This window comes from Homalodisca vitripennis, chromosome 4 (assembly GCF_021130785.1).
Source record: "Homalodisca vitripennis isolate AUS2020 chromosome 4, UT_GWSS_2.1, whole genome shotgun sequence".
Lineage (NCBI taxonomy): Eukaryota > Metazoa > Arthropoda > Insecta > Hemiptera > Cicadellidae > Homalodisca > Homalodisca vitripennis.
In genome coordinates, this window is record NC_060210.1 from 147,210,830 (window position 1) to 147,232,870 (window position 22,041).

General features: G+C 33.2%; 1 protein-coding gene across 1 annotated transcript in view; it reads right to left on the bottom strand.

Moving 5' to 3' along the window:
* LOC124360276 (glycosaminoglycan xylosylkinase) overlaps positions 1-22,041 on the bottom strand; it is a 40,260-nt gene that overhangs the window by 15,912 nt on the left and 2,307 nt on the right. The window contains exons 2-5 of the mRNA XM_046813741.1: positions 18,352-18,618; positions 15,113-15,285; positions 4,016-4,212; positions 2,577-2,748 (exon numbers count right to left, since the gene is read on the bottom strand). Of these exons, the coding sequence (XP_046669697.1) occupies positions 2,577-2,748; positions 4,016-4,212; positions 15,113-15,285; positions 18,352-18,618 (809 nt within the window). The remainder of the gene's footprint in view (positions 1-2,576; positions 2,749-4,015; positions 4,213-15,112; positions 15,286-18,351; positions 18,619-22,041) is intronic.

Here is a 22,041-nt window from a genome sequence, read left to right on the forward strand (position 1 = left end):
CATTGAAGCAACAAGACGTTTGTATCTCAATGCGAAGAATGATTATAAAAAAATGTGTTTTTCAGACAAAGTTAAAGGCAAACGCAGATTCTATCGCTGCTGCTCCAAATCAGTGTAAAAGAGCTTGGGAATTTATATCCAATTCTCTACAGAGAAGAAAGCCAATGTCGCCTGAAGTCAACCATCTAACTCCTGAGATCTTCAGCAATTTCTTTGCGTCTTCGGTGAAAGAGGTCCGCAGCTCTACTGGTTCATCTGTTGCAACTGCTATGCTCTACCTACAGAATACGCCTGGAACTGTTTCAGCTAATTTCAGGCTAAAGAAAGTGTCTTGTGATGATGTGATAAAAATAGTAAAAAATCTTAAGCCTAGCAAGTGTAGAGATATCTTTGATATCAACAGTGATTTTGTAAAAAAAGTACTGTTAGTGATAGTACAGCCTTTGACAGTCTGTATAAACGAGTGTCTAGATAAGGGATTATTCCCCGATGTACTCAAGTTATCCAGAGTTGTCCCTATTTTTAAGAAGGGCGACCCGTCTAGTCCCTCCAGTTATCAACCGATCTCTGTGGTGCCTGTTTTCTCCAAAATTATTGAGAAAGTAGTGATACACCACGTTAATCACTATTTTGAGTCTAACCGATTGTTTTCAGAATCTCAATTTGACTTCAGGGGTGGCCTGTCGACAGTGGATGCGGTCGGGGGTCTGGTGGAGGCCGTCCTTGGTGGATTTGAAAATCGTGTGGGTATGGTCGCCACCATGTGTGATCTGACAAAGACCTTCGATTGTGTTCCGTATGACATCTTCTCATGAAGCTAGAACATTATGGCGTTGATGGTGCCGAGCTTAACTTATTTCGTAGCTACCTTAAAAATCGCACTCAGCAAGTTAGCTTTGGAAACAAACTTTCTGAGGTGGCAGAGGTAGAGAGTGGAGTACCACACAGCTCGGTCCTTGGCCCTTTTCTCTTTCTAGTCATGATAAACGACCTCCCAAAAACATTTCTATATGTAAGTCAATTATGTATGTTGACGATACAACATTGTTTTGTAGTAATTCTAATGTAAGTACTCCTTTTAACCAAATTGATAACAGTCTCAAGGGATGTGAAAACTGGTTTGATAGCAATGGTCTTTTGTTAAATGGTAATAAAACTCAATCTGTTCTTTTCACTCTTAGCTCTCTAGAACTTGGTTCACAAGACATAGGCTTTAACGATAATGTCAAGCTATTAGGAATCAACATTGATTCAAAACCCTCATGGGATCCTCACATTCAGGGTGTGTGTAGCAGGCTTTCTAGAGTAATATACCTTTTGCGTAATTTGAAAAAGTATATCCCAAAAATTTATTCCAGAATGGCCTATTTTTCCTTTTTTCATTGTATAATCTCTTATGGTATACTGCTTTGGGGTTGTAGCACCAGTACAAAAAACATTCTGTTACTCCAGAAAAAAGCAATCAGAATAATTAATTACTTACTCTAATTATAGAGTTCACTGCAGACCATTGTTTATAAGTGAACAAATACCCACAGTTTTTAATTTGTGCATATTTTGTTGTCTAGTTAGAGTTAAGTTGAGGATTGATTCTTCCTTTTTTAGGAATGACATTCACAACTACAACACCAGATACAGAGATTTACTGGATTTACCTCATGTTAGGCTTAGCGACACAAAACTCTTATTCTTACGTAGGCTTAAATATGTTCAACAAACTTCCTAGAAATGCTTGTGAAATTTATTTAAAATGTTTTAAAACAAAATTGTACAGCTGGCTACTGAGGAATCCTTTTTGCAGTGTAAATGAGTTTTTAGATCTTTCAACCATTGGCATTAGCTTTAATTGATGACCTTGCCTTATCTGTGATATTACTGTTTAACTATTTTGAATTTTGTGTACATAAAGGATCTTTTACATCTATGTTTTTATTTTTTTATTATCATTGTGCATTACCTTAAATGGAATTTTAGGTCTTAATTAGTGTTGTCCTTCAAATATTGACTAACTTCAATTGTTGTACTTCGCTTTATCTGTGTTTCCATTTGTTAATTGTTAGTTTTAATTTTATATGAAGACTTGATTTTATTACTTGAACTCTATTTTAACTTTAAGTAAAGATGTACATGTAAAGATATAAGTAGTATTAACTATTATTTGTTTTGTAATGCCTCATGGCAACTTGACGTCAACTGTGTGAGTTACCAACTTGTTTTTGTTGCAATAAAGACTTTGACTTTTCTTAAATAGTTTAAGCTCTTTAATTACAAGCATTTCATCAAGAATATCTTGTGGGGGTGTTCTGATCGTTCATAATGGTCAAACAAACTAAATAATAAATGATGGAAGATATAACATCAATTTTTAGTTTAAAATGGAAAAAAGCATATACTCCTTTTCCAAAACAGTTTTCCTTGCTTCAAGACACAAACGTTAAGTTTGCAGACTTCTAGAAAAATCCCATCTACTCTAACTTTTGATGGACCAGTCAATTGGTGACATACAGTGATGTTTCTCCATACCCTTCTTTGCATACTTTAGAAATGAACAAGTGTCTTATAGATTTAAAATGTACCTGGCTGGCATGTTTGGCTTGTAAGTTCTCTGCCAGGGATGGCGAAACTTCTTGAGGGTGTAATCCTGAGGCAACCACAGAATAAGAGCTCCTTCTAAAATATCCTGAGATGCACACACAGGGTCCTGAGGACTGCAATAGTAACAGACTCCATAAAAACATGTGTTGTTGCCTAAACATAAACAACCAACAGTGTAAGTAATGTTCTATCAACTTAAAGATATATAATACTAGCCTAATTTTTGTACCAGTCACAGTTCTCTGTTAACTCGCATACTGACACTCTCTAACATCATATGTACAAGAAAAAGTATTATAATGTTTAATAATTAATCCAATAGTAACAGATAAAAACATTTTATTATTATTGGCTGAACTTTAGCGAAGCCTATCACTTGTGGGGCTGGAAAAATATCCTTTCTGTCTGTCTGTCTAACTATCTCTCTATTCGCACAATATATATTGAAAATTAACTAACCTATAAACTTGAAAATGTGTATGAAGCTTCATAAATATAGGAGGATCAATGAGATAGATGATGGTACATGTCACTCCATGGGATTTTGCTGAGCATTAACCTTTTACATTGGTCATATGGGTAACCATGATGGCAACGAGAATTGTTTTTACTATTAGGTGTGTTGGTATTAGGGATTTTAGGATTGGCACATAGATTTTTCAGATTAGGGAGTTGTTCACATTTTAATGTTTAATGATGACATCTAGAAACACTGTGCCTGTGGTGGAGGCTGTATGGGTTAACTGCAGGGAGCTGAATTTGTTGAGGTTTCTCAGAAAGTTGTTTCTCTAGAACCTTGCTTGGCAGTCTATCATGAAAATGTTGACTGTGATACAGAACCAATACATTGCGAGGTTGTTGTTTGTTCTGAAAAGCCTGCAACAGCTTGTCCTTATAGATATTGGCGTAAGATGGTGCCTCAAGTATATGGTTCCTCTCACATGCAAAAAATTCTTTCGGTCAAACTGGAAGTTGTTTTTTCGAAGTATGCACCCTGCTAGGTTTACAATGAAAGCAGTTGATGGTTCTTTGTTTGGGGTTTGTCCAGAAAATATTCCAATCTGCTAGAGCATACGTGTGTGGGATACTTGTATAAAGGGAAGTGACATCAGGAATCATGTTGGAGGTAATGTTTCTTTCAAGCATATTTCAATTTTCCTTAAACTTGAAAAAGGTTCTATAATTTATACTTGCCATCTATTGTTCAGTTATTGTAGCTTTATTAAGGCTACACGGTTTTTTATCCGTACCATATAAGCTTATATCATTTACGCATCCCCATTGTAGTTTCAATATTGTCTTACTTGATTAACACCAATATCTATGCAATGTTCAATGGTGAAACAAATGTTTTGACTTTTACTTATACCCAAAAATATCAAGGACTACTAACAATACCGATTATAATAATTAATTTTACCTTCTTGGTGGAAAGTTTTCAAAAGGTTTGAAGATCCAACTGGCATAATTTCTTGGCGCAGATTCAACCTTCGACCAACAGTAAGAGGGACTCTTCGCAGACCCAACAACCAAGACAGATGGAATGCTGCCACTTCACCGTTGTGGCGATCTTTACCAGCGTACACATCACCAGAAACTACCTCAGTCCTCTTGTACCTGATGCACACATTATACTACGGTCATATGTTACATGGAATTGTGAGAACAAGCATGATATCCGTCAGAAAAACTTTACAATACTGAAAGACAATAAACAAAATGTTACTTTAAAACTAGACCAGCTAAATATTATAGAACATTGTGACCAGATGTATTTTTGTAATTTGTTATACTTCATTTTGTATATATATTTTGTCTGAACCAATTATACTGATATATATATATATATATATATATATATATATATACAGGGTGTCCAAAAAGTCCCGGGTCAGTTGAATATTTTTCAAAATATTTAAAATAGAGCTACAAAACCTTACACAAAGTTACTGGACATAAAAATCTATTTTATCACATATTCAGTGATCGGCTACTTCCTCAGGGGGGCGGTCCGCTAGGAGTCAGAAGAAAATCTTAAATGTAAGCATAGGTTGATATGCATATCAAATTAAAGGTCTTTATTAGTAGAGTACAAAGCCGCAAACCCGACCTCAAACGGATGACCGAGTCAAAAATGACAGCCGTTCAAAGATGGCTAGAGTTTGCAACTTAGGTTAATGTAACAAAATACACTGATGAGATTTTTTATTTTAACTTTCCTAACATTAAAAAATGGACATGAGGTGTTTCTTGAGGTGTTTGAGGGTCATTTGAATAACTCATTAAATTGTAAACAGTTTTGGGTTAGTAAAGTTAAAATCAAAACGCTCATCAGTGTATTTTGTTACATTAACCTAAGTTGCAAACTCTAGCCATCTTTGAACGGCTGTCATTTTTGACTCGGTCATCCGTTTGAGATCGGGTTTTCGGCTTTGTACTCTACTAATAAAGACCTTTAATTTGATATGCATATCAACCTATGCTTACATTCAAGATTTTCTTCTGACTCCTAGCGGGCCGCCCCCTGAGGAAGTAGCGGATGACTGAATATGTGATAAAATAGATTTTTATGTCCAGTAACTTTGTGTAAGGTTTTGTAGCTCTATTTTAAATATTTTGAAAAATATTCAACCGACCCGGGACTTTTTGGACACCCTGTATATACAGGGTGATTCGGTTAGTGTTACCGGCACTTTCTGAGCTGATTGTACTATAAAAAATAAAGAAAAAAGTTCATATAAACATGGGTCCGGAAATGCTTCCTTACTGGGTTATGGCCAATTGAAGATTTCACCAAAAATTGTGTGCAGGAGGTCAAATGATGATTTGCCGCGTGTTTATGAAGAGATATTTATAGGCGAATGCAACTTTTTCTAACGGATTTTTAGATGAGAAATTGAATAAAGTTCATCTCATAGCTGTATCTCATTTAGTTTTTTTGTTATACTACAAAAAACAGAAATAAAATAATTTTGAAAACACTTTTTTAAGGTTTAACGGACAATTATTTTGTTAAATAGGCATTGAAGACCCACATTTTTACAAAGAAACTTGCAGAAAATTTAATTCTGAATAAAATTATGTGCCACACGGCTATTAACAGCGAAGTATTAGTTTCTGGAATTTAATTTTACAACAAACATTCTACCAAGCAAGAAATACGTATTTAGTAAATAAACACCGTAATGTAATGATATAAGGTACACAAATAATTGATTAGCATACAATTGTAAATACGATTTTAATAGATTAATGCTCAACTAAAAAACAATAATACTATTACTTTTTAGGACTATCCAAATGGTTACATCATGTACCTACATATCTTTGTCATGTTAGCTTTACAGAAGGTAAATTATGTTTTTATAAGTTGGTATCACAAATCAGCTGTTCAACAATACACTGCAACTTATTGAGGAATCAAAATTATTTGTTACCAATTCTGTACTAGTTTAATGAGTGCAATTTAATACAATTAATTTACTACTCGTTTGTTAGTGAAGTGTATTTTAAAGTAACTTACTATCACAATTGCAATGCCTTTGTTATTTACAACGGAAGAATATGCCGACATGGTATTTGTCTTAGGCGTTTGTGACGGAAATGCAACCGCTGCTACTGCAGAATACCGAAGACGATTTCCTAATCGCAGAGTTCCAAACCCAAAAACGATCAGTGGATCATTTCGTACCCTAAGAGTAACAGGTAAACTTCCTAGTATTAATAATTATCGGGATCGCCCTGCCCAGAATAATGTAGATATGGAAGAGGCTATAATCATGGCTACTGAACGCAGTCCTGGTGTCAGTACACGGCGTCTTTCTAGGCGATTCGCAGTGTCTCAGTCTGAAGTATGGAGAACTTTGCGCAAAAATAGCATGTTCCCTTACCATAAACAACAAGTTCAAAGTATTCAACCAACAGATCCTCCTCTTCGATTGGAATTTTGCAACTGGTTAATTAGAAACCGTCAACATCATAGAACCATTTTATTCACTGATGAAGCTCAATTTACCCGAGATGGCGTCAACAACCTTCACAATGAACACACTTGGGCAGAGGGAAATCCACATAGTACAATCGTGCGCAACTTTCAACACAGATTTAGTGTAAATGTATGGTGTGGACTCATTCATGATCGATTAATAGGACCATTCATTCTCCGAGGACATCTAAATTCCCGCATGTACCTAGAATTCCTTACAGAACAACTACCACTATTATTAGAAGATGTTCCATTAGCAGCAAGGTGCAATATTATTTATCAACATGATGGTGCCCCTGCCCACTTTTCCCATAATGTAACAATGCACTTAAACGAGCAGTTTCCCGGGCGATGGATTGGTCGCGGTGGACCACACACTTGGCCACCAAGATCACCAGATCTAACTCCATTAGATTTCTGTATATGGGGTTGGATGAAGAACCTGGTGTACCAGGAAAAAGTAAATACACGTGAAGAGTTAATAAATCGAATTGAAGATGCCGCCGCACAAATCAAAAACAATCGTGCAGCGTTGCGGAGGATAACTCGATCAATCAGAAAGCGAGCTGCTAAGTGTATTGAAGTACAAGGACTGATTTTTGAACACCTGTTATGAAAGTGGTACGTAGTATTATAAGCTTTAGATGAAAAACAATAATTTATTTAAAACTTAATTTAAATTGCATCCTAATAAATCTTATGTGTAGGCTACTCTATGTCATTAAAATGCGGTTTTCCTTTGCTTTGGAATTTCTTGCTTGGTAGAATGTTTGTTGTAAAATTAAATTCCAGAAACTAATACTTCGCTGTTAATAGCCGTGTGGCACATAATTTTATTCAGAATTAAATTTTCTGCAAGTTTCTTTGTAAAAATGTGGGTCTTCAATGCCTATTTAACAAAATAATTGTCCGTTAAACCTTAAAAAAGTGTTTTCAAAATTATTTTATTTCTGTTTTTTGTAGTATAACAAAAAACTAAATGAGATACAGCTATGAGATGAACTTTATTCAATTTCTCATCTAAAAATCCGTTAGAAAAAGTTGCATTCGCCTATAAATATCTCTTCATAAACACGCGGCAAATCATTATTTGACCTCCTGCACACAATTTTTGGTGAAATCTTCAATTGGCCATAACCCAGTAAGGAAGCATTTCCGGACCCATGTTTATATGAACTTTTTTCTTTATTTTTTATAGTACAATCAGCTCAGAAAGTGCCGGTAACACTAACCGAATCACCCTGTATATATATATATATATATATATATGTATATATATATGCGTTATACGTAGAAACATGAAAACAAACAGCTGACACACTGACATTCAGTGAATGCTGAATTACTGGACACGCCAGTTTGGTGCACAGCCAGATTATAGACTATACTGTACATAGTAAAATTTAAATCGATTTTTTTAATTCTATTAGAAACCATGATGTATAGCGAATCATTGTATAAAATTATTGAAATATATATGAAATCTAACATCTAGAATACAATTCTTAAAAATCAGAAATACAAAATTTAAAAACAAATGTTTACATACAATTCTTCTAAGTTACATTATAGTATTTTATTATTAAATTAAATTTTTCCTGTGGTTTGAGCTTTATTCATTCTATTTGTATAGCAGATTAACCTTGGATTTTTCTAAAGTTACATATATGTTTAAAAACACTTTTATTTTCATGTCAATTTAGATTTTACAATAACATTAAATTTTTTTGTTTTAATTATAAAAATATGTAACATTAAGAGTATTTATTACGTACTCATAAGATAAAAAATTATACTTTTATCTTTTGCCTGATAGCCTACACTTTTAACTTGTAAAGAGGCTTAAGTTACAAGCAATTGATTATTCATTGGCCCATGGAAATACCGAAATTAACTTAGAAAAGAGTAAAAAGTCAAGAGCTTTGAAAGAAAATAGCTATTATACCTCTTTGGCTCAATTCAGTAAAAGTTAAAAGTTTCACAGCTATTGATCTGCCAATATAGCAAGAATAATAATTGAGCCAGTGAGTAAACTGCATCAACATATAAACTTTTAAACTTGTTACATATATTTATTTTAATTTACATTGTTGTTTTATGGTTCATAATGTAAATTTTGTCTAAAATAAATAAATATATAAAATTATGTAAAGTACTTATTTACACTGATCTGAAATTTGTTTTTCTTCAGAGATAAAAACATTGATCTCATTTAATGAGTTATTCTTATAAAAATGGTAATTTCTTAAGTTCAAAACCAAGTATATTAAATAGGATAATAGGGGCTTCTGCAATAAATCACTAACAGTCAAAAAGTGTTAGAATATTTTAGAAGACTGTACTGTTCTAAGAGGCGGCCATCTTGATTTTAACCCTATACAAACAATGTCGGACTTCTACTCTTTTATGACGGGTTGTTTGAACTATGGACAATGTTTCATTTTAAAGAAATAATTAATGTGCAAACATATTATAGTTTTTTCATATTTTTTCTAAAAATAAATCCTGAATATATTGTTTAAATATTCAAATAGTTTTCACATTACAAGAAAGGCTGAAAAGCGTTTGAATGCATATTAATTCTATCTTTAAATTAAAACATCTACCATAATTCTATGACCAAAATAAGGGAGTAAAAGTGTTTTAAGTTTATCAATGTTCTTACAGAGTAAAACTCAAGATCGTTTCTCAACAGACATGTCTTAAATACAAACATCTACTACTTTTTATCATTTTTATAAAGAACTTCTCAAGAATTCACTAAGTAAAATATTAACTCAATCAAAAAAGTTCTTAGTAGTCTGAGTTGTTAATAAAAACTGACAAGTCTAATTTATAATTCTAATTAACCTAAATGACCAACAAGTGACGTCACAAGAATTGGCCAACTCGAAAGTGCTAAGAGTCTCCAACTCATCACCACCTGTGACAGTTGCTAGTGTGTCAACTCAGACTAGGAGCAGTAACCTGCTGCTGCTGAGTCTGCAGTCCCACGACTGACCTCACACACTAGTCAACACTGCTGCATACAACCACCTCACTCTCACTGCTTGTCTAGATTATTCTACTTGACATGGTACTTGATTAAACCTTACAAACAAATAAAATTATACATTCCTTCTGACTCACTTCTACTTTGAAGAACTGACTCTATTATATGATATAGTAAATTCTGACAATAGGAACCAGTCAAACCAGGCTTAAAAAACTGACCATTCTTTTACAAGCAGCCAAAGACATTAAAACGAACTTATTTTATCAGCCAGACACTCAATAATTTGACTGACAAGCAGCCAAAGTCATTAAAACTTATTTCTATTTTAACAACCACTGACTAAGTTTATGAATTGACTGCTGTAAAAGTAATAACCTTCATTTGCTGCTTCGTATTGGGAACCCAACTAAAGGTGTTTTTACCACCTGGCAAAAACCACAAATAATATTTTTAACCAAAGAACCGAATCAAACATAAATAAACTTTTATTTTCCTATCTGAAGTGACCAGGAAATCTGCAAAAAAATACCCTCTGGTTCAGCCATGTCAACTGAAGAAGAAACTGTACTTGCTGTGGGTGATGTTTTTGCAAAAGTACGAGGTTACCCTCACTGGCCATCTCAGATTACAAAAAGAAAGGTAAGTGCAAAAAGTATCATACGATGTCACTATTTTGGTGACGATTGTGAAACAGCAACAGTAAAGTAATTTGACATTTGCTTTTACCTCGCAAACAGGGAAATTAATGGTAAACTCAAAACTGAAAATTGATAGAAATAGCAAATTTAATAGGGCCATAAAAGATGCAGAACTGAAATTTTGTACACTCTCTACCTCTCAAACAGACACTATGAACATTCCTTCTGTTGAAAGCAGTGAGACCAAGCCAGAGTAATCTGATTCAGGTTACAGATTTGATTGCTACACTGAATGAAGAGGAGTCCGACCTGAACAATTCTTTAGTTATAGCTGCAGAAGCTGGAAAAGCATTACTAGAAGAAAATCAAATATTGTAGAATCAACTAGAGGAACTACTTGAAAATAATCAGTTGCTAAATAATAAAAAATCAGTTTTAGAATGCAGGTTAGCTAGCTCTGAAGCAAAGATTGAAAGAACTGGAAGAAGAGTAAATTACTCCAGAAGGCTAGAAGACCACATCAAAAAATCAACAGAAACAGAAGCACAGCTTGCCAAAGAAAAGCAATATAACCACGAAATCCAAAATATTTGTGAGGAACATGACAAACTGCAGGACAAACACATATGTGAATATGAATCCAAAATATATATCCTAAATGACACTATTCTGCATCTCAAAAAAGATGCTTCAGAAAGAAATCTTATTTCTCAGCAAGAGGCAAAACCAAGTGTCTGCGCAGGGATCCAAATTGCATACATTGATGAGCCCCCAATCATGAAGTCCCCAACACTACTAATGGAGCTTGCTCAACTGAAATCCCAGCAAATAAAAATGATAGACATTATTAAATAGCTGGCTGATAATCTTCAATATTGTCCTAAACATGACTATAGCCAACAAAACGAAACTAAACCAATAATTCTGACAAGAGAAACTCAAGCAAAGGTGAACAACAAAGAAGGTAATTAATTGATCATCTCTTCCCCATCTCACCTGTGCAAATAAGACACTTCACAGACACAACCAAAACAACAAATTGAGTGTTTCCCTACCAGTCTATAAAGCTAAGAGAACACCATACAATTCTTGAACCAGTCAAGACAACCAGACAGCCTTACACTCCCAGACAGCCAACTCATTCAGCTCTTACACTCCCAGACAGCCAACTCATTCAGCCCAACTCTTTTTTAGACCATGTGAACTCAGTAAATCATTGTATATAACAAAACTCATTACTAGATCTGGAAAGCTAATTTTCTTCCACCAAAACATGAATAGAATGGCAAACAAAATTGACAGACTAGAACACCTATTACACACTACAAATCCAGATCTAGTAGTACTCACAGAACATAAACTTAAAAAAGGTATAATAGAGCATGCTAGACTGGCCAACTACACCCTAATCAGCTCATATGGCAGAGCACATCATACTAAAGGAAGAGTTGCCATATATAAGCACAACCAAATTATGTGCAAAACTGTAAGCTTGGGAGTAGAAGAACACAGCATTGAGATGACACGTGAAGTAACAGCTATTAAATTAAGAGTTGCAAATAAAAAGTGCATATGCCTGATGGGGGTGTACCGACCACCAGGTTCAAATCTTGACTCTTTACTTCAAGTATTGTCTGAAACTTTTGACAAAGTACTTACTCCAGGTACTGACAAACTCATTATGGGAGACATAAACATTGACAATCTAGACGAGACTTCAAGAGAAAGGCCAGCACTAAATTAATTACTAAAGCAATATAACATCCACAGATTAGACATTCCACCCACCAGAATAACATCAACATCTGTATCCTCTATAGACATGGTATGCACAAACCCAGACCAAAATACAATAACAGTTGAAATAATTAATACAGGATTATCAGATCATACAGGACAATTTTGCACACTGAATATGCCAAAATAGACAAGGGGAAATAAATACACTGTGAAAAGACATATTACCCATAACAATCTTCTGAGATTAAAACATCTACTGTCTAAGAAAAATTGGGACCCTGTCATCAACTCAACAGGGGTGGATGAGGCCTACTCTCATTTTGACACTTCATTCCAATTCGCACTTGACTGGACATGCCCTAAGATAAAAACACAAGAGAAACGAAAAAAGGGCATACTAATCGGCTACAGCAGGGAAACTGAAGAATTTTTAAAAGCACAAGACAAATACCTTCTAACTGGGAGTGAAATTGACAAACAGACTGCATCAGCACTGAAGAAAACATATGACCAAAAACTTAAGCAGTCAAGACAAGAAGCCAATGCAAGATATGTACACCAAGCAGACAATAGATCAAAAGCTATATGGAACACCATAAACAATGAAAGACAAAGGAAAACTGAGCCTGAAACCACTAAATTAAAAATACACCATGACACAGGATGGCTTACAGATACTGAAAAATAGCTAATTGTTTCAATAAACACTTCTCAGACATAGCAGAAGAAACACTTAAAGCAAATAACATAAACAGTAACCCAGTATCTACCACTTCATTGGTCCAATCAGCTCCAAGAGAAAACCTAACAACACTACATCCAACAACTGCTGATGAGATGACTAGAGTTTTGAGATCTTTAAGATGTTCAACTTCCTCTGGAACTGATGGGATATCAACTAAGATCCTTCAATATTGTGGAAAAGAACTAATAGAGCCCCTGGTAGAAATCACAAATATGTCATTGGAAAAAGGCATCTTCCCTTCCAAATTAAAAATAGCTAAAGTATATCCAAAACTGAAACAAAGTGACCCCCAAAAACTTACCAACTACAGACTAATCTCTCTTCTCCCATCAGTTTCAAAACTCATTGAAAAAATCGTTCTTATCAGACTAATGGAGTATCTAAAAGACAATAAACTATTGACTGACAAGCAGCACAGTTTCATCGCTGGAAATCTACCACCACTGCTATTGTTGACCTTGTTGAATATATAATTGACAACTTAGAAATCGGTAACACAATCACCAGTTTATACCTTGACTTTAGTAAGGCATTTGATTGCCTTGGGTATGACCTCATACTAACAAAACTTAAAAATCTAGGTATTCAACAAACAGCACTCAAGTGGTTTGCAAGCTAACTCAGGGGACGAACACAAATGGTCGAACTGAAGGAAACAACCTGCAGAATCACAAGATCAGCACAGTCCAAGCCTCTACCAGTAAGAAGAGGAGTTCCAGAAGGCTCGGTCCTCAGACCAGTTTTGTTCATCTTATTTGTAACAAAATCTAAGACAATACTGTAACATGATAATGTATATAGATGACACTGTGCTGCTTTCAGCCAATGGGAATACTAAACAACTACAAATTGACACTTATATAGCTTTCAGCATGGCCCAGCAATATACAGTTAAAAATTATCTTGTTTTAAATGAGAACAAAACAAAAAAAATGTCACTAGGTAGTAAAAATGCACTCATATATGACCTACCAGGCCTCCAAGCAGTCAAAAAAATTAAACACTTGGGTATTACAATCGATGATAATATGCACTGGAAAGATCACATAAATAGTCTTTGCCTAAAGCTTAGCTCAGCACTGTATGCATTAAAGATAATAAAGGCAACCAGTACTCATGAGGCTACTAGAATTGCATACCATGCATTATTTGAAAGCCACCTACGCTACGGAATAACTGTTTGGGGAAGTTCTTCTGAAGGTAATCTTCACAGAGCTATTATTTTGCAGAAAAAAGCAGTTAGAATAATGGCAGGACTAGGACCTAGAGAGAGCTGCAGAAACATTTACAAAGACTGGAAACTACTTACAGTAGCTTCAATTTACATACTGGAAAACATCCTGTACTCCATAACAAAAGACCCTCCGAAACAAAGCCACCTGCACAACCATTACACCAGGCAAGCAGAAGATTATTCACTACCAGTCCACAGAACAGTCTTATTTGAAAAAAAAACCATCATATGCAGGATTGAAACTGTTGAACAAACTACCACAACAAGAATATCTAAAGGACCACAATCCAAGAGCCATGAAGAAGACCCTTCAGAGTTGGCTACAAGACTTTCTACACGCTGGATGAGTTCTTCTCATGAAATGATGAACCTGACTGACTAAAGAATTTTGTTAACAACACTGTAACATATCTTAATGATATTGTTAATAAGGAATATTGTCTATTGTCTAAATTACATTATTAAAAATAATGTTTAATATTTGTACAATTAAGTGTTCCTGGTCATCTCTTGGAAAATGTCTAGTCACCTTCAATGGATGTTTTCTGTAGTTCAAGCTAACTTCAAAATGAGTCATCTCAGCACTAAATGTGCCAGAAATATATTATAGACTGTAGGTACAGTTACAGTCCACTATAGGTAACTGTCAAAATTGTAATGCAATGGTTGTTTTGCAATGCAATGTGAGCATACATTACACATAGCTAGATTACTAGACCAGACTGTATTCTGCCTTCCTAGGCATGCCAAAAATACACACTGGAAACTCATAGTGTAGCTGTGTGCTGTACAGTAATTAACTTTGCAGTAGTTACCTGTTGTTTCAGTGTATGAATTGTTTCTTCTGCTTTGTTCATTTGCATATAAAAGTGTGAGAGATTATTTTTATGGCAAGTTAGTGCAAACAAACCCCTTACTCATAAAAAGAACTTAGATGCTGTAAAGCATTTAGACAGAGGTAAAAGAAATTGGCCACAGAGTTAAATATTGATAAAGCTACAACTGGAAAAACTCTGTGCAAAGCTTCAACAGTATATTGCTGCTTCTTCTGGAAGACTCCTAAAAATTCAAACAGTGATAAATTTGTTGAAGTACTTTTTGTTTAATTACTCTCCTAACTGGACATATTATTGTAGCAAAGGCTATTACGTAAACCAATAAACAGCGATAATCTACCCACCATTGAGGTTTGAAGACAGCTTTTAAACCTCCTTCAAGTGTAAGGAGAAGCTTGAGCTGAGTTCCTTCTGCCATATTGTCAGCCTTCTCAACTCGACTAGAACACAGAGAGTTGAGTACTCGGCCAATCGGGAGGGAACTGGTTTCTGGGAACAGCTGTCTACCACTCACCCACTACAGAAATGTTGCATCTTGTTAAAATTTACTTTCAGTAAATTAGTTTCAAACCATAGTAAAAACTAATCCAAACTTTTCTACACAATATAATAGCTTATATTACAAGTTTCGCTTAAAGTTCTGTAAAAAGTATAAATTTTAAACTTTAAAGACATGGTACATTCTGGAGTTGGATAACAGTGTTATTACATTTATAAATACAACATTAGTATAAACTCAGAACAATTGAAAACATGAAATTATTTTCTATTTCCTAAGAATGAATGTCTATCTGGTTTTGCACTTAAACAACTTAACATTCATTAAATTTGAATAAACAGCAATAGCCTAATTTAATTTTAATAGATTGGATCACAAAAAGTACCCGGGTTGTTCCAACGGGACAAGTACTTATATAAATATATACAGGGTGTTCACAAAAGTGGGTCACAAGCTGTGGGTGATAGTATTCATCATTTCAAGCAAAAAAAATGTCTGTAAATATAGGTCGAGAAATGTGTCATTTAGCCACTAGCTGTCATTTTGTATTTTTTATTAAAAAATTAATATCTCTAGAAATAGTTAAGCTAAAGAAACCAAATTTGGCAAGTAGGTTTGAATAGATAATTGGATAATAAAAACAAATAATTGTGTTATTATGTGTGTAATATTAACAAAATGGCATCAATTCAATAAAAATATAACCTCCATTTTGTTTTTAAATGATAAAACAAAAACTCGTGTTGAAGTACATTTAATTTTCTACAACTTCCTTTATGACAAATGATCTGTGGAATGAAGACTGGAGGCACTGGAGACAGAAGTTTGATAAAAAATATGTTATAAGGGTTTTTTTTTAATTACTAATTTACGATACCTTACATGTCATTAACAGTAACAGATATTTTTTTCAATATAAGAACCAAAGATGTAGGAAATTTTATCAGCTTTATTATTTTATGTATATAAAAGTTTTGTATGACCAAGCCCTATTGATATAGGCAAAAAACAAAAAAAGGTACCTTTGTCCTCCCTTGTGCCACCCCGAGGGTTGAAGAATTTTACTACCAAGTTACCTGATTAACACCCCATAGATGGTTTTTCCGCTTAATGACTTTCCTTCTAGAATCATTCATTGACTAGGCTATATACACATTGTTTATCGGAGCAAAGAAGCAAACTCAAGTCTGGCATCGTAAATATATTTAATTAGAAACAGAAGAACTCTAGAAGCACAAAAAATTAAATAAGAATTACTTGCAATTTCGCTTAACCTCTGATCCTCCACTATGAATACCGAAAAATGTGTAGATGGTATATTATGATATACGCTTACTTCCATTTCAGGAATATCATAGGGCTCCATTGTATTACATCATTAGTGCTTTCGCTAAAAAAGCTACAGATTCGACTTTAGGGTTCTTCCATATTGATCTAAAACAGTTCAGTAGTTACTGAAATCGATGGAGCCATTCAATCAAATACATGCAATGTTGCAGAAAAAATTTATTTAGTATTTATAAAGTTTGTTTTACTCTGACTTCAGGACCCCTAAACAACTGCTCTCCAAACTTAAAGTGCAACTATTCTGGTATGGATCAGGTGACTGGAATATCTTCAATCGCCATTAATTATATCTGGAGTGTTTTTTATGCCATTTAAAAAGGATATGCTTATGATCTATTATTCAACAGGAAATTGTGTGCAAAGCTGTGGGTAAGTGCTAGTAAATAATAATACTCTGATTTCTACATAAATATCTAACACCTTTGTTTCACTTCAGAATTTTATTATACTTCTTACCATTGCAATTATATTACTCTTTTAATAAAATTAATTATGAAGTTTAGAGAGATAATCTTTGGATGCAATTTGATCCATTTTGAAGTTGTTTTTCAATAAATTTTTAAGACCACAAACTTTTTTACACACTGAAAGTTGAGTATAAAGAATAACAATCTGTTAGTATTTAAAGACTTTTGTTGAAATTTGAAAGTTATAAATTGTGTACGAACAGCTTTATGAATAAATTGTGCTGGACATGTTGAGACTAGCACAGTGGGCAAATTTGTATAATAATGTTTGAACAGTTTTTATTTTAGTCTAAATTTTTATTGGAAAACATTACATGAAGATCCTTTTTCTTTTAAATCTGCATAATTTTTAATCTTGAGTAAACCATTTGATCCAGTTTTATCGTTTATTAACTAAATAAAAAAAGTTGTTTTTAGTTTATTTATCTTAGAATATTAACTTACTTAAGTGTCACACAACATAAAAGTTTAAATTAATAATTCTAGATGTGTCAACATTAAGATCTTTGGAGTACTTAGTTTTAAATTTAATATTAAATTTCTTTATTGAGGACCCAACAAGTACTTTTTAAAATATTGTCGTTATTTGTCTACCTGTATATGCTTTTTATGTTCCTTTCAGGGACACAAACCTAAGCTTCCTACAATTAAGATGCATTAAAAACAGAACAGTTTGAGCTATTAATCATCAGTTTTTACTAATCCGGAAAAAAGTTACAATTAATTTGGTAGTCTTTTGTTAAGTTCAGTCCTTCGATGCTCTGTTGTTTCAGTAAATATTTTTGTAAAGTAACATTGCTGTGTTATTTGAAAACATTCAATATCTTGACTCTTGTTTCTATTTAAATTTTATTGCTGTATAGCCAAAACAGTGTGAATATTAAATTAAATCTTAAGACCAATTTTGACTGATAGAACAAAACAAAAACTAATTTCAGTATAACATTTAGCTCCGGAAAGAAAAGTCAATAGCTGCTGCAAGGCTTTCCTTTCCAACACACGTGTAGTCAAATAGTTATCTGATAGACTAAAAAGCCATAAGAACACAACTTCATTATCGATCAATTCCCCTCCCCCACTCGAAGTAACTTTTCTTAACCTACGGACAGTAACAATAGAGGCAGAGGTAACAATGTTCCAGAAAAAGGGTGAAGTCAATTGAGGTGTTATACTAGAATATAGTTACTTTGTAAAACAACCTGAAATTATTATAATAATTAATTACACATTATGATTAATACTCGACTAAATTAAATCTACATATACAAACCTTTAAAGCTTCTTTTAAGAGGTCTGGTGAGGTTGGATCAGTTATTTTTACATCATCAAGCAATGTCTGAAATATGCGTTTTGTTTTGACAGATAGTAACTGCCCAAAAACCTGTCTTCCAAGCACAGCCATATTTTCAAGGATTTTCTTTGTTGCCAACTTTGTTGTATTGGTTTGTACAAACACAGCTTTTTTTGAAGTATGTTTGACATCATGTATATCTTTAAATTTTTTAATGGGTTGTGTCTTGATAAATACTTCATCATCCTGTGGAAAATAAACAATTTTAGAGTATATTAACCATATGGTTAAACATAAACAATTAGCACATACATTATTTACACATTACAAATAGGAATTCTCAAGAATGAAGGAACAGAGTAGCCAAACTTGCCACATTGTCCAATTTTATTTGCCTAACTATAAATCTGTATTAAGCAGTGAGAGAGGAGCGATTAAAAAGAAAAATTACAGTAGAATGTCAATAATTCAGACATCATAAATCTCAACCATTAATAATCCAGATATGATCCCAATGAAAAATTGCATTAAGTAAATACAGTACGGTATTGGTTTAGTTTAAACTTGCCAAACACTATGGGTATAAGCTGCCCATTAATTGTGGTAGGTAAGGAGTTTATTTGCTTACTTAGGGGTACTAATTAAAAGTGGCACAGAAATAATAGAATCGGTTGAGGATAAGAATGAAAGTGTCATTCAAGAAGCAGGGCCTACAAATACTGTAACTTTTATGGCAACAGAGACACTACTGTCATAGCTTAAATAGAAAAATTAAATGAGAAGACACCGATCCAGCCTTTTTTCTTAAACACATAAGGGATTTTAACTAAAAAAAAAAAAAAAACAAAGGATTATTGCAGTTTAAAATTTTTTTAGCGTTTAAAGTTCAAAAACTGTACAAAGTATTTGTTAGCAGCATTTTGAATACTACACTTAGATGTATTTTGATACATCTATAGACATTTCCTCTCATAAAATAACTTAATTATGTTTTCATAATAAACTTGTTAAAATTTTACAACGGTAGTGGCTTTATTCACATGCACCACTTCTTATTAACTGTTAGAGTGAATTACAGTGGATTTTAGCTAGGTTTTTACATTTACTGGCCTTTTATAGGTTTATTTTAAAAATCCTAATATTTCAACAATTAAAAACTGGTCGAGTCGCAGTAAACCCAGATTATTGATGCTCTGCAATACTTGGGTTTTTTAATTAGGAGTTTTAGTAAAATTTAATTTATACTCAAAAGTAAGTACTATTACTATTTTAATTTTCTTATCATGGTGAATTACATGAAAATTGCTCAAAAGTAGAAAAATCTAAAATAAGCACAAATAATAACAGGTTAGTCTAATTATTTGTTTATAAAAAATTGTATTTAACCCATTCTAATAGCATTAGCGAAATAAAGGTCCAATGCAAAAGGTAAATTATCTGAACGATACTGTAACGGCCAATGTAAACGATATTAAAAAAAAAGTATGTCCCGATTTTAAAGTGCCATATTTTTAAAATCGCTTCACACTAATAGATTGAACTTTGAAACACTCACAAAGGAAAGAATATTTATAAATGTTTACTATGTACTCCAGTAGTTGTACGGTTGACATCTATTCAATAGCTTAATTCATTCCAAACTGTGCATTATGTGCTGGAACAAGTCACATGCGTGGTCTGTCAGGCCTCTTGCACAGACACCAGGTTTCTATAAACCGCTTATACCACAATCGAATGTTGTTTATTGATGGTGGTTGAGAACTAAAGTAAGTCAAATACTTGGTTACCAAAGAAAACATCAGAGTGGCTCAATTTCAACCAGCATTACCAGATGACAGAAGAGGATATAGCCGATATGGTTAATCATAAACAAAATGAAAAAAAGGCAGTATAAATTGTAATAATCAATATTGAGTTTTCCTTTAAGGTAAAATATTTTAAGGCTATTTCTATATCATTTGAGATTTTCTCTACTAGGTATGATTGCAGAACACAGTACCTTATTTAACCCTTTGAGTAGTACGGGAAACTGCTTCAAAATAGTAATGATGTTCCAGAACGACAAATGAAAAATAAGCCAAAAGGAGTAGTGACGTTCCAGAACGTCATTTATTGTTTGTTATGAAATTGATTTTTTTCTTTAGTTTTTGTATTATATGTATCCATTTAGAACCATATAGTTATTTAAAACTAATTTTAAAAAAAAAACCATAGTTGGTAGTGTAATTTTTTAGGCAGAATAATCGGCAAATAAGACATTATTATCAACCATCTTATTTCTGACAGCGTGCCATGTTGCCTGCCCCCTCCCTACTCCTTGAAGGTCAAGCAAGGAAAGCTCAAAAGCGGTGTTATGTATGCTACAACACAACCACCCGTGAAAAGAAGAGGAAGGATACCACATTTCACTGCCCAGACTGCAATGTAGCATTGTTTATTTACCCTTGTTTTGAGGAATTTCACACCAAAAATATTTGTAAATCACCTGTAAATCACAAAAAAATGTAAACATTCCAACTTTTGTACATTTTTATTTGTAATCAATTAAAAAGATATGTTTAATGTGTTTTTTTTTTTACTTCTGGGTTGTATTTTCCTGTTTCAGCTGTTACTCCTGTGGAACAGAACCTAATGACATTCCAAGACGTCATTACTCCTCAAAGGGTTAATATACATAGCAATAACTGCTCACACCAAAACTATGTACTACAGTAACAAAATACCTTTTTGAATAAGAACCCAATTACATCCCATTCTGAAATTTGGCATATATGTAGTCAATTATAATCTAAATAACATATATTTAAAAAAAAAAAATAAGGGGACGTATTTTTGTTTTTCAAATACCATTTTTGGGAGAATAAAAAAAATTCAAAATATAAAAAACATTTGTATGATACGTGACATAAAGGAAATTTCAAATAGAAAAGAATGCCACACATTTTACCTCTTTAGCTATATTAATTTTTTAATTACAGTGTTTAAAAATACTGAGACATAACTAAAAACTGTCTTTTTGTGGGTTTTTAAAAGCCTGTGTTACTCAAAAACCCAAAGGCAGAAATATGCAAAAGTTTTCATTTTAACAATAATCTTAGTAGGTACAACTTCCATACAAAAATTACAAATATCTGGGAGGTCAAGCTCCAAATTTATTTTTTCATAGGTTGATTTAAATGAAATGACCCTTACACTAATTAGTGAAACTGCGTTACAAGTCAATACAATCCACAACTAATAAAATTATTTTGCTTATATCCATTTTGGAGTGAATTGAATTATGTAAGCTTATTATTCGTCCATAAATTAAATATTATTTACACCTGTTTTTCACTAATGTGTATTATTACAGAATATTTTTCATTAACAAAAAGTGATATCAATTAAAATTCTCTTTCATATCAGTTTACATGAGCTTACTAGACATGTTATAAGCTATTATTTTTTTACAAAAGTCTATTAAATTATGTTCTAGTTTGGTGTTAATTCAGTCTTCATAGAAATGTATTTATTTTATACAGAAAAGGCTCCAGTGAAAAAGAATACACGGATGGGACGCTGTAGTGAGAAAATGAAATTAGATGGCTGTAAGTGGAAGCTTCACCTACAAAAAGGAGGAGAAAGAAATAAAAAAATAAATGAAGAAATGAAAAGAAAATTAGAGTCTGG